Source organism: Alligator mississippiensis, chromosome 1 (assembly GCF_030867095.1).
Source record: "Alligator mississippiensis isolate rAllMis1 chromosome 1, rAllMis1, whole genome shotgun sequence".
NCBI lineage: Eukaryota > Metazoa > Chordata > Crocodylia > Alligatoridae > Alligator > Alligator mississippiensis.
In genome coordinates, this window is record NC_081824.1 from 105,611,643 (window position 1) to 105,625,312 (window position 13,670).

The following is a 13,670-nucleotide window of genomic DNA, read 5'->3' on the forward strand; positions in this document are numbered from 1 at the left end:
GTACCTTGAACCAAACCCATTTAGGGCCAGATCTTGTTCGCAGACCAGGAGTTGAGCATGTCTGATCTAGTTTGACATTCTCCATAGCACAGGATAAAGGAAAACCTTGAATTAATTCAACTTTAATCTTAATAGCTATGTTTGAACTAGAGATTACCATTTAGAAAAATACCCAAACTTGTTTTAAAATTTTACAGTGATGGAAAATTTGCCTGAAAAATCTTTCAACAGTTAATGATGTGAAGGACAAGATGGAAGGTGTTAAAAATATGTACTAATTTACTTTTTCAGATTGGCTTCCAGCTCTTGACTGCTCAACTAGTTATCCACTCTGACCCCAGGTATTTTGTAAAAATCACTGCTTTCTTAAACACATACATCCAAATCTTCCTGTATAGTTTCCAGATGGACGTTTGGCCAGATTGAAATCCATCTTGTCTGTTTGCCGCCTGATCACCAAATAATCCAGATTATTCTACATAAGAGGTACATTCCCTTCATTGCCTACCACTTGTCCAATCTGCATTTCTGTAAGCTTTATCAGTAAAGATTTTATATTTTATTTCAAATGACTGAAAAAGTGCGAAGTATATAAAATAAGAATCAATATCTGCAAGAACCCACTAAACACACATCTGATTGTGGATGGTTTCCATTTATAATTACCTCTGCAGACCTAGCTTTTAGCAGGCTTTAATCCATTTAATATATAACATATGGATACTGTATTGTTCTAATGTCTTAATCAAATTTTGTGTGGTACCAACTTAAATGCCTTACAGCATTCAATTTAACTAATATACCTAATCTTTATAAACCAAAAACTGTATCTTAAAAAAGCCATTTTCTGACAAGGGCTATTTTCCATAACCTTTGTTGTTTGGCATTATTATAATACCCTTCTTTAAACATGTATTAATGGAATCCCATATTAGCAGTTTCATTATTTTCCCCAAGATTGACACCAGGCCGACGGACTTATGATTGCTAATAACTATTGTTCTTTGAAAGTTGTGTCTGTGCATTCATGCTTAATGGATCTCCTATTCCTAGAGTTAAGCTGTGGAACTGTACAAAAAAATCTGTGCCCACCGGGGAATTCAGAATTGTTTTTATCCTAGTGTGTGAATCAGTCCCTTATATATAAAACAACACATCCTCATCCCTTCTCCCCAGTTAGTCCTGAAATAGGAGGAATTCTGAAGGGAAGGGAAGGGGGAAGGTGAATTCAGAGGCAAATCTCAAACCACTAAAGAAAGTTAGAGGGAGGTTAGATCAAGTTAAAAATGGCCATGTTGGGGATAGAGGGTTTAGTTGGGGGGGCCTGGAGGATCAAACAAAGTCTGTGGGAGGGAAAACAGAGTCCATGGGAGCAATCAGAGGAGTGGGGAATCACAGTATCACGGAACACCTTGGGATATTTAGTTTAGTATCCCACTATCAAAGGCAATCTTGTGAAATAATTATTTTCATTAAATTTTTCAAGGTGCATCTTAAAGCTAGTTAGATATATTTGCCATCACTACTCATACTGGAAATCTTTTAATTCCCATCCTAAGTTTATCCATGACCAGGCCTTATGCCAACACTGCTTAAATAGTGAGTGCGCAAACATATTCCCTGACAAGCTCAGAGTGGAGGGATCTATGGTAATTGTAACAGAAAGAATAGCCTTGATCTTCCACCAGCAAGCGCATTATATTCTTTGGGAGATATTCAACTTCTTTTTCAGGATGTAAGCAATGAAATGCTACCTATTGTACAGAATTTGTTTACAGACAAGCAAAAGACATAATATATCTTGAAGAAACTATGAGAATGGTGTCTCTTCCCATGCTGTGTCTAAAGACCCCATGCTATGTGTCTAAAGACATACATCAGTAATCTAAAGAGTCTCTTATCTTTAGTTAGAGGCATAGCAAACTCAATGACTGCCTGTGGCAGAGGGGAGGGCATACAGGTATTCTGACCACTGTAGATAGGAGGATGGGGGGGGAAGAGGGGAAGGGAAGGCTGACCTTCCCATGATACTGTTGCCACTACCATTATCTTGAAATAATTAAAAATCACCCATACCTGGATGGAAAATTACTTTTCCTAAACAAAAAAAAAAAAAAATCATTTATCATGTCCATTTATAATATTCAGAAGAAATTCTCCCCCACAAGATGAATCGGACTTAAAACCCAGGGACCTTGGTTCAGGTATTAGAAAGTAAATGTTCTGGTACCAAGAAGCTTATCTTAACTAATTTTGAAGTCTTTTTTTCCTTAAACATATTTTATGCTGCCAACAGGTAAGTAAAGAAAAACAGATCCCTGAGGATATTCAACTATGAATACTACAGTACATTCAAGTAAAAAGAAATGATTCATAGCAGAGTATCTAACTTTGTAAGGGATATTACTGGAATTCCTCGGTGGCTGTTGAGGCTGCTTTGCCCCTTATGCCGCTTTCAGAGAACCCAAGGACTAGCACAAGGGTATACAGGATACATGTGCACCATGAGTGCAATCCACATAGACACAGACCAAAAAAAGAACACTGAACCATCTCTTTGAATATAAATCACTTGCGTCCTAATTCACCTTTATAGTTGATCCTCATTTGTTTTCAGCCATATTAAAATGCCACCTAATCCTCTTGCTTGTGACAGTTACAGATTATCAGGTCTCCCCTTCTGGTTTCTCTGGTTCCTTAGTGGTCAGTTTCTTCCTTTCTTGACTCTTGGATGACAATGCTTTTTGAATCTCATTGTCCAACTGTTTATCAGGTTCTCTGATGATTTACAGCAGGGCTGACTAACTGCTAGCCCTCAGGCTGCATGAAGTTACAGCCCCTGAGCATCTACCTGGCTGCTGCTCCCCCTCCATTTCTCTGGCTGTAACAGCAGCTGGAGACTCTGGGCTTCCCCTCCCTCCTCTGGCTGTTGCTTTCTGCCCCATATGGTAGGGTAGCACAGGGAACTGAGGGTGAGCCTGAGGCATGCAGTGTACTGGGGGGCTGGGGGAGCAGAGAGGATAGAGGTGTGCAGTGGTGATGAGCCGAGTGGGCATGCAGTGTACCTTGATGGAGGGTCATGGACACAGTGCAGTGGCGGGGTTGGGAGGTCATCCATGGAGTGTGTTGCTGGGGGGGGGAGGGGAGGCGGGGATGCAACCCCCAGCCAGTTGAAAGTTGCATAGCTCTCATCTACATGTCACTATGCCTTTTTTTCCCCTAGCACAGTCACCATCTTCTACAGAGAAACCACTCCTAGTTTTAGGAGGGGAGAAAACATGGCACAACTGTTGCCAGTCACAAACGCTGTTCCACTGCTGACCATGACAGTATTGAGCATAGGCAGAAAAACTAGCCTATTCCCTTTCCAAAGTTTCTCCAGAACTCCACACACAGTTTCACAAGCTAAAACATAAGATTTTTAATATTGATACCAGTAATACACATGCAAAATAACAGCATGACGTGTTTACCTTAAAGCATTTTCATTTAAAATTAAGCTTGCTCAAATGAAGAGAGCTAGTAGAAATGTTGCTGTTTTGAAACAGTGCCAAATGAAATATACTTCATCTGAACAGGAGCTTTTAGCATATCTGAGATCAACAATACCTTCACTTATTTATAACATCATTCTTTGATGCTAATTTTTTTGTTTTGTTTTGGGTTTTGGGGGGCACGGGGAGAGAGGTGGTCACTGAAATTATCCTCAAGTCATTCACGGCCAGTTCTAGAATGGCCCTGTCTGCAAGTATAGCAACACTTTTATTATGCATCTTCAAGGCCCATGCAATGTGCAAACATAACTTCGTAAGTATTTTGTTGCTTAACTATTCCCCACACTATTTCATGCAAGAATACTTATATTGTATAAATCCTAATAATTTGTTTTCATGTTAATAACATCACAATATTTTCCTTTAAAATTCTCAGCTTTTGTTTTTTAAAAACATAAGGGATGTTACAGCAAATAAACCTGTGCGGGCTGGGAGCGGTCCGCAGCCCCTTGTTTTTTTTTTTTTCCCCGCACGGCAGGCTGTGGCCAGCAGCCCGGACACGCCGGGTCGGGGAAGGCAGGCGGCACGCTAGAATTAGGCACGGACGCGTAATGGTTGATTTAAGATTGTTTACTTACACCGAAGATGGTCGCGGTGCAGGCAGGAAAACATGCTTGAGTTGCGGTTACAAAACAAAACAAAAAACTCAAACCTGCAGAACGTATGGGTATGTTGCAATGGGGTTTCAGCGACGGGAGGTGAACAAAAACCTCAGGAGTACGTCGCAATGGGGTTTTGGCGACGGGAAGAAAAAAACTGCAGGACTCGAACCCCGGGTAGAGCTCTGGATTCGCTCACACGAAGTTTGCTAGGCTCCGTGGAACTTGTGTGCGCAGGGAAGGGTACATCGAGGGATCAGGCGGCGACGGGGAGAGGCTAGAGGCTGATCAGACCCCTATAGCCTTCTTGAGATACACGCTGGGTCCGATAGGCTCCGCAGCGCTTAGAGATCTTCAAGAGACGTGAAGTCTCCTCCTCCTGATGTTCGTGGAGTCCTCCAACTTGGGCGGAAACCACTCAAGCCTCTTATACGGCTAGCAAGCCAATCACTAGCCGCCATGTAGGAATAATTTAGAACTAGCCAATAGTGGGGCACAAATCTGAATATAAATGGCGGGAACTCCTTGCAACGTGCATTTCTGAGCTGCAACGAAGAAATGCACCCTGCAAAGAAAGCTACAAGTGGCGGGAAATAATTCAGCAGTGCCGAAGTACACACAAACAAAAAATCACACCCTTGGGTTGTGACAAAACCATGCCAGCTTTTGAGGTTGGATATGACTTACTACAAAGTATAAAATATATCTCTGTTCATTCCTTTTGTCAGCATGCTATTTTAAACATCAAGTGTTCTGTTTCTACATAAACAATATATTATCTTGACAATTGCTTGGTTTTTTTTTTTATATATATTCAGGAAGATACAGTGACAATTTTCAGCACAAATTTAATATAATCCAAGCAAGAGATCAGACTTGTAAATATGCTGCAGTCAAACAGCTTGACTACACAAACATTAAAATGATTATACGTATCCAGAATTTTAAAAATTGCTCAATAGGTTATGAGTTTAGTATGAAAGTTGAAAGAAAAAAACCCTCGAAGTATCTTTTACATTAGGATTTTTTAATTGGTACACTTCTACCACTAAAAAATAAGCTGTAATTCCTATAAATTGTGCTCTACTGTTTTGTGTTATTGACCTCTATTTGCTCATCTTTTGTAAAAAGCTCTTAAATGTGTGTGTTTGTATACATGTCTCCAAATGAAAAGTAAAAGCCTTAACTTAAATTTACAGGGTGTTATGATTGTAGTTTAGTATAATAACTTTTGATAAAAACTGGGATGAGCCACATACAGATAACTAAAATTACTCAATTATGTTTTCACTGAATCATTTTCTTTACAAGTTACTTTGAGGTTTTCTGTTACTTTTGCACTATTGCTTCTAGCGTACTTTACAAGTGAAGGTGAAATTTTGGTCCCCCATGCATAGCGCACATGCTGGGATGCAATTATTTTGTACAAGAGCTTTTACAATAAGTTTTCTCACTTGTTGGTTTTATTGACTGCCTTCCTAAACTATGGTCTACTCTAAAAAGCAACTGTCTTACTGAACAATTTTGTGTTGTAGAGTTGTATTGGTTTTGCTTTAGTGGCAAAAACAAAGAAACCAAAAAATATTTCTCCTGCTTTTAACTCATACAAGTACTGCAGAGGCAAACAGTTCTTACATTTTTCATGGGGGAGAAGAAAATATACGCCTTGTTTACAGCTTCACCTGAATGGTGACCATGAAGTCTTGCCAGCCGCATGCCTGAAGACCGAAACCATGGACTGTTAAAGTTGAAGCCCCCTAAAAATCTGAGACCTGAAGGACAGGATTTGGGAATGATACCATGAGAGCAGCCAGCCTACTTTAAACAGTCACTGGGCATATCTACACGTGCATTTACTGTGCAGTAATTTACCATGCAGTAACTTACTGAACAGTAAGTGGTTTTTACATTGGCATCTGCATGTGTTACTGCGTAGTAAGGCATCTACAGGTGCCTTACTGCATAGTAACTACTTGGGTGTAAATCTGCATCATGCAGGTAGCAAATGTATGCCCAAGTTGGTGTAAGTCACCATATGGGTGTGCACATGTAGACATGTGCCTGTACTGCATAGTAATTTTAAGTTACTGTGCAATAACCTAAGTTACCATGCAGTAACTGTGTACGTGTAGATGCACCCACTGTTTTCAACCCAACCTTGCTAAAGTTAAGAGAGAGAGCCCGTTACTGGGCTGAAAGGCCATTATTTTTCAATTGTTTTTAAAAGCCCTGTTAGCAGAGGAAGAATGCCTCCCAGGTGGAACTTCAAGAAGCAGCCTTAGAGAGAACCTAAAGTGACTTAACTAGGTTGTTGAGCATATACTTATATCTCAAATTCCTGTCTCTATATCAAGAATATTAATAGAGTTAATTAACTGTGGTCAATTCCAAAGAAACAATATAACTTATTCAATGTTAGTCACTGGAATAGCCTACAGGCAGCATGACAAACTGAAGTTATTTTAATTCTTCCTTCCTCATGAAAGACTGAAGAAGTTAATACACCACAGCAGAAATGAAGAAAACAAGGGGGAAGAAAAACCATAAAACAGCCACCCAGAAACACAGAGAAGACACATCAACACAAATGAGGAACAGGAGGAGACAGGTTCTGAGGCTCTAACCATTGTTTATGTATTTTATTTATGCACTGACTCCTCATAACAAAATGCATTAAGGGCTACATTCCTTTTATTAAAGCACAGATGCATTGCTTTTGATTATATAACTTCTTTTTAAAGAGCAAATTAGTGTTTCTTAAGACAGTACATTTTAAGAACAGAACCAAAAATTGAGATGTGTTTTAAATTCTTTAAAAGTTCTAAGCATGAGTAGGGATTGATATTTTTGCTCTGGAGATCCCTGTTATCTCAGGTTACTATTTTTCTATATAAATAACCAAATATAAACGCTACCAATTTTTATTCCACTGCAAAAGTAGTACGTCAGAGATTGATCCTGTGGCTGTAGCAACAGTGTTGAGCTAATGTATTATGTTTCTACTAATATTATGGCATAGCAATTTTGATGTATCCCACAGGAATAGCAGAGGGCAGGTTATCTACTATATTACTATAAACATCAAACCTATTAGCATGCTTAACCTCACAAAACTGCTGTGAAATACAAACTGTCTGTATTTTACAGATGGAAAGTCATACATAGGTAGATTAGATGCAATAATCACAAAAGAACTTAGGTGCCTAAAATGGGACTCTGCTAAGGTGGAACTTAAGTAGGACTGGGACCAACTCCTAGGTGATTCAAGGAATCCTATTTAACTCCTTTAAGCACTTGAAATCACATAGACATCTAAGGTTTTGCTAACTCTGAACCCTGTCTTTATTCCTTAAGTTCAGCTACTAGACATGCCTGGGGGCACCATCATCTTGCCTCAGGTGACTGTTTAGGCCAGGGGTGGGCAAAATGCGGCCTGGGGGCCGGATGTGGTCCGCCAGACCCTTCTATCCAGCCTGCGAGGCCCCTAAAAAATTTAGAAAATGAATATTTATCTGCCCTGGGCTGCCTGTCATGCAGCCTTCAATGGCTTGCCAAAACTCAGTAAGTGGCCCTCTGCCCAAAATAATTGCCCGCCCCTGGTTTAGGTATTTAATCTCCCATCCAAAGGTCATATTGGATTTGAAGAGCAGGTGTACCTGTACCTAAATTCCCAGAGGGCTCCCTAACCTTGTAATAACGCTCTGAGCATACCTAAGTTAGTTCACCCAAAATAACTTTAATTCAAAACCAGGACAGTGGTTGGCATCCTTTGTATAATAGTCGAGTAGCTGGAACACTTGCCTAAGAAATGAAAAATGGGTTAAATTCCTTTTTCCCTGAGGCAGTTCAAGACTACATATCCAAGTAGAATGACCTAAGAATCATGTAAGATTTAGCTAAGGACACTTATGAGAAACTGGGCATTTATACACGTACCTTTTTGTCCCACGACGTGCCTAAGATCCGGCAGGCCGGAACAGACTCAATTAATCGAGTCTGCTCTGCATGTGAGCTGACACACAGTGCGCTGCTTCGCGTACAGTTGTATAAATGGTGAAATGTGCTTCAGTACACAGAAAATGGGGGCAGTGAGCTTTTGAACCTCCGATGTGTTTTAGTTCAAAAGCACATCACTGACATTTTCTCAGCGCTGGTGTGCATTTCGCCACTTATACAACTGCACACACCACAGTGCTGGGCACTTTTCAAAGCCCACAATGCCTGAGCGGATGGCGGGGCTAGAGGGAGGGCGTGGGGCAGGGAGTACTCACTGGTTCCACTGATGAGATCAGGTTTGGATTTCATAATTTTGCAAAACTGTCTTCTACAATTCTCTGTCCATCCTGTCTGCTTATCTGGATTTTTTAAAGATGACAACAACTTGTTGAGATTACTATCTGAAACAAACAAACAAAAAAAAATTATGTTGTTTTATATTGCACATTATAGCTATATTTAAAATGTGTGCAAACCAATACAAATCCCCAGGCTACAGAATGGCCTAGGGGGTACCACCCATAAAACAGAATTGGTCCAAAAAAAAGAACTGGCAGTTATCATGCTAACTTAAGTACCTGTAGTCCAAAAATATTAGGTTTCTAAAGGTATTTAGACATCTGCCTCCCATGTGTGTTTAGCCTTCAAAATGGTCCACAAATACAAAAAGCATACTTAGGAAAAAGAAAAGATCTTAATCTACAAAAGAATCTATCTAAAGCAATCTAAGCCATCTAAGGCAATCTAAGCCATTCAAAAATTAAATTGCAAAGAAAGTGCAACTGATCTAAACTCGTGACATTTTATTATTTATATAAAAAGGATGTATACACATACACACAGATGTTAGGGGGGCACTGATAAAGATTTTTTTAGGCCGATACTGATGGCTGGTTATTGACCAGCGATATCAGCCGATACTGATCTGATTGGTGACATGCAGCTCGACATCTTGGAAAGCAGTCTGGCTGGTAAGTCTGTGGGGGGAGGAAGAGGCATAGTGGGGGCAGATCAAGGCCCCCATGGTGAGGGAAGGAGTAGGGCTGGGGCAGAGGTAGGTGCTGCACAGCTGGGGTGGGATGGAGCCTGGGATGGAGCCGTGGGTGGCTCACCTGGGTAGTGCAGGGGGGTGGCTCCCACCATTGCATACACCCTGGGGGAGATATGGAGGGCATGTGCCCCCCGGATCTATGCATGGGGTGGGCTGCCTCTGTGGGCTGGGGGCTACGCTGGGCTCTTCCTAGTGGGGAGGCAGGGCCAGGGCTGTGCTTGAGTTGGGCAGGGAGAGGCAGGTGACAGCACTGGGAGGAGGAGCTATGGGGGGGTGGGGATTACAGCCACCCCAAAATTTGCCACAGCCCCCCTCCAAATGTTGCCACCACTTGCCTCACACAAGTGTAGCCCCAGCCTCAAGAACACAGTGGGCAGCCCGCTCTCACTCCATGCGCAGATTGGTGGGACACATGCCCCCATGCCTCCCCAGGGGTGAGTGCAGCAGAGGGAGTCGCCCCCCCACCCTCTGGTGCCCCAGATGAGCTACTGTGGTTCCATCTGAGAACCTGCCCCACCTCAGCTGTGCAGCACCTGCCCCTACCCCATTCCCTGCCTCACATCCCTTCCTTCCCCCAAGCCCCTTCCCCCCAACAGTCTTACCAGTTGGATGTTGCTCTCCAAGCTGCTGGGCTGCATTTTGAGCCGTGTGCATTCCATGGCTGCATGTACACATGCAGCATTTATCAGCAACATTATCGAACACATCAGCCAAAAAAAGCCAATCGCCAATAATGTCAATTTTCCTTTTACTGGTGCCGATACGACATGGACTGGTGAATTAGTGCACCTCTAACAGTCGTGAACCCAATTTTAAAATATATTACATTTTGGATTCTCTCCATGTGCATGACTGTTTTTATCCTGTAAGTGCTTAAGTCATATTTCCCCCAAAACTACAGACACTCGGGGAGGTTAGATTGAGTTAAAAATGGCAACCCGATCCAAGGTAAGTCAGGATGGGGAGATAGCGGCAGGGGAATAGGGGGGTGGACATTCCGCCTGTGCTCTTCTGCCTCGAGGTTGTGACAGAGCAAAATAAGTGTAACTGGACTAAACTTATGACATTTTGTGATTTATATTAAGAGGATATATACACATACACACAGATATGCACACAATTTTAAAATATATTACATATTTATATTTTGGATTCTCTCCATGTGCATGGCGGTTTTTTATCCTGTAAGTGCTAACACTGTATTTTCCCCAAAACTAAAGGTTTCTCACCCAACACCAAGCTATTTACTGTCTTACATTCTCAAAAGCTTCTACTCCCCAGCCTGCCTGTGTCTTGTGTCTGTCAGCTGGACCCTGTAGGAGCTGGGGTGGGAAGGGACAGAGACCCCTGACCCACCCCTCCCCTAACACAGCCAGAACTGATGGGGGGAGCGTGCCATGGGGGCTTTCCTTCCTCTCGTCATGACTCGCCCAGCCAAGGCAAGGGACTGTGGGCCAACTCCCTGCCAGCTGTTAGGGTAGTTGGGTGCAGGGGGGCTGGGGGTAAAACGGAGGCCCCCACCCCAGCCAGAATCCCTGGAGAAGGCGCACAGGCAGCAGATTAGGAGAGACAGTCCCCTACTACAGCTTTCCCAGTGGCTCTTTCTACTCCATCCTCCACCTTCCCCCCATCCCTAACCACCAGCAGGCAGCATTCCGTCTAAGCTATGCAGCCGTGCATGTGCGTTCATGCCACGCTGCCAGGCATGCCTGCTGAGCTGTGCACACCATGCAGCTTAAAGTGAATGCTGCTAGCATGGGGCTGGGGAACGCAGCCCTGGCTGGGCAAGTCGGTGGGGGAGTGGAGAAAGCCCCCCACAGTGCTCCTCCCCCCAGAGTTTCTGGCTGCGTTCAGGGGGGACCAGGACAGGGGATTCCACTTCCCCCACTATCCCCTTCTTCCCTCTCCACCCTTAACAACTGGCAGGGAACACAGCCCTGGCTGGAGAGAGGAGAAAGCACCCTGCAGCATACCTCAAGTAGTTCTGGCTGGAGGAGGGGAAGGGATGGGGGCCTCCACTTCCTCCCTCTCCTGTGGGCAGCTGTGGGGGTGGAGGGCCAGGGAGAGATTCTCTCCTGGCTCTCCCCCTCCCGGTGACTGACAGCAGGCGGTGGTGGCTTGTGCCCAGCAGCAAATCAGGTGTGACCTGCTCACTGGCTGGGCTTGGGTGTTCAGCAGTGTCTGGCAGAGCAGGAGGCACGTGGAAGCGCCCCCAGCCTGCCAGTACAGGCATCACTGTGCCCTCTCTCACCCCACTACAAGTGGAAGAATGCGTATTCTGTTACTTCCTGATCTCTTTTTCGCAGGTTAGACAAACCCATGGAGGTTTAATCTAGTCTACCTCAGGCTTTTTCTTTTATTGTACTTGGCCTAAGAGTCCACTCTAAGTCTGACAGACCAGAAGATTAAAAGATCTCCAACCTGAACTATTAAGAGCAGAAATTCTGTAATGGATGGTTTTCTTCTTGCACACAGAATTCTATGATTTCTTTAAATCAAACATTTTTGCCAACCTTAAAACCAAAGTACACTATTTATTTCGTATGATTTAGGTGAACAATAAATACTAGAGAACTAGCTTCATGCACAATGACACAGAATTTTCAGTAATATATGTCAAGTGATAATTAAAAGAATGTGGGATACATGGTTTTTGTTCCGCTCCCCCCCCCCAAGCTAAATCTGAAACTGATATCACTGAGGATTTAGAAGCTAGGAACTTGTGAACTTTAAGGCCCTGATCCTGCAATGACACATCTGTGTATAGTTTCACTGAAGTGAATGGATATTTGCTCAGGTCCCACATATGGGTCCCATACATATGTGATATAGGTATCCTTTATTGACGGATCAGAGCCTTATCACTAATGAACTGACCAGGATAATTAACTCTTAAGAGCCTACCAACAAAGGTTCAATTAAATTCTTCAGAAAACAATCATACTGTAAGTGATTTCCAACTCCCCACCCCTTTTAGGAATCTATAAGGTAGTCCCATTTCTCTTAGGAATACTTGTTGCCATATTTATTTTTTTTTCTAAAACACCATTATTCTACAATAAACACACACTTGCAAGTGACCTTAATCTGGTAAACTGGTAAAATATTTCCTTTTCTTTTTAATGAATTATTTCATTGCATTACATTTAATTGCATTATTACATCACACCTAATTCATTTTAAGAAAGCCTCAGGAATTTAACAATTTATAATTAGTACCATGCTTCTTTTTCACTAGGATGTATTTAACTAATACATAATATTTTAAAAAAGCTGATTCCAGTACCTGACTTAGTAGTAGTAACAATTCTTCCAAATTAATTAACAAAGAAATTCCTTTGTTATCCATAAATAATTAAATCTTTAGCCAGTGAATTTTCTAAATAATACACATTTACCTTAATAGTGACTTCTTTGAGTATGCAAATTTAATATAAACCAGGATAATACTTCTGTAGTATTCCAAGTACTTACTTCTAGTTGTTTCCTTTTGCTGCTATGTGAGAGTTTAAAGTAATAATTGTGGAGGAGTATCAAGTTAGAAATTAGTAAATTTGCTTTCCAACGTTCGTCAAATGTTCAGGTTAGCAGCTGAGAATTAGACAACAAATAAAATCTAATATTTGGGTGGTAATAACACAAAATAAAGGCTGAGGTGAAATCCTGACTCCAGTGAAGTGAACAGCAACATTTCCAAAGACTGTCTGGATTTGTTGGAAGAACATCTGCATGGATTTTCTTCCTCCTATAGGAGGGAGTATCCCAAATTACTCTATGTAACCTCTCTTTTTAATGCCAAAAGGAGATGACATTTAGGAGATACCACCATTAATATTCCAACCCCTCCCAAATGAGTGACAGGATGAAGAATTGCTCCTAAGATGTCTAGCAGAGCACATGCAAGCTCATCTGAAGGAGCTAAGCTCAAGGAGTTCCATGGGGCCAGGAGGCTATATAATCATTTTTTAGTATCTGAATTCTCTACGTGATAAGGTTCTATTTTTGGCAAGTAATAGAGATGGAGTTTATTTTTGCACAGAGCCCAAAGGAGTACCACAACTCTTATTTCCAATTAGACCTCTATTTTCTCTTAACGTTTTGCAGTTAAATAGTCAAAGTCACTTCTCCCAAAGGAGAGCACTACAATGTAACTTATTTTTAACTGACTTAGTATTAAACAAACGGGCCTTGATTTAAATTTGAATTGCAAATGATTACCTTTCAACAGAGTTGCTGACACCTGTGAAACAGTTGATTAATTCTTGCAACTTGCTAGTATATGATCAGCCAATTAGATGTCCAGTTACATAATGCTTCTATGTAATATTCTACCAGTTAAGCAGGTATTTACATACATTGAGGTTACTAAGGTCATATGGCTTCTCCAGAAACCTTATGAATTCTACAGGAGTATATTCCTGGTCCTGAGGTATAATAGAGGCTTACAGCTCCAATTCTGCACAGTTCCAC

The 13,670-nt window shown here is 41.9% G+C and overlaps 1 protein-coding gene across 3 annotated transcripts in view; it reads right to left on the minus strand.

Annotated features, from left to right (window-relative positions):
- TBC1D32 (TBC1 domain family member 32) overlaps positions 1–13,670 on the minus strand; it is a 167,205-nt gene that overhangs the window by 58,195 nt on the left and 95,340 nt on the right. For all 3 annotated transcript variants that reach the window (XM_014611068.3, XM_059733326.1, XM_019479552.2), the window contains one exon: positions 8,425–8,550. In XM_014611068.3, coding sequence (XP_014466554.1) covers positions 8,425–8,550 — 126 coding nt within the window. The remainder of the gene's footprint in view (positions 1–8,424; positions 8,551–13,670) is intronic.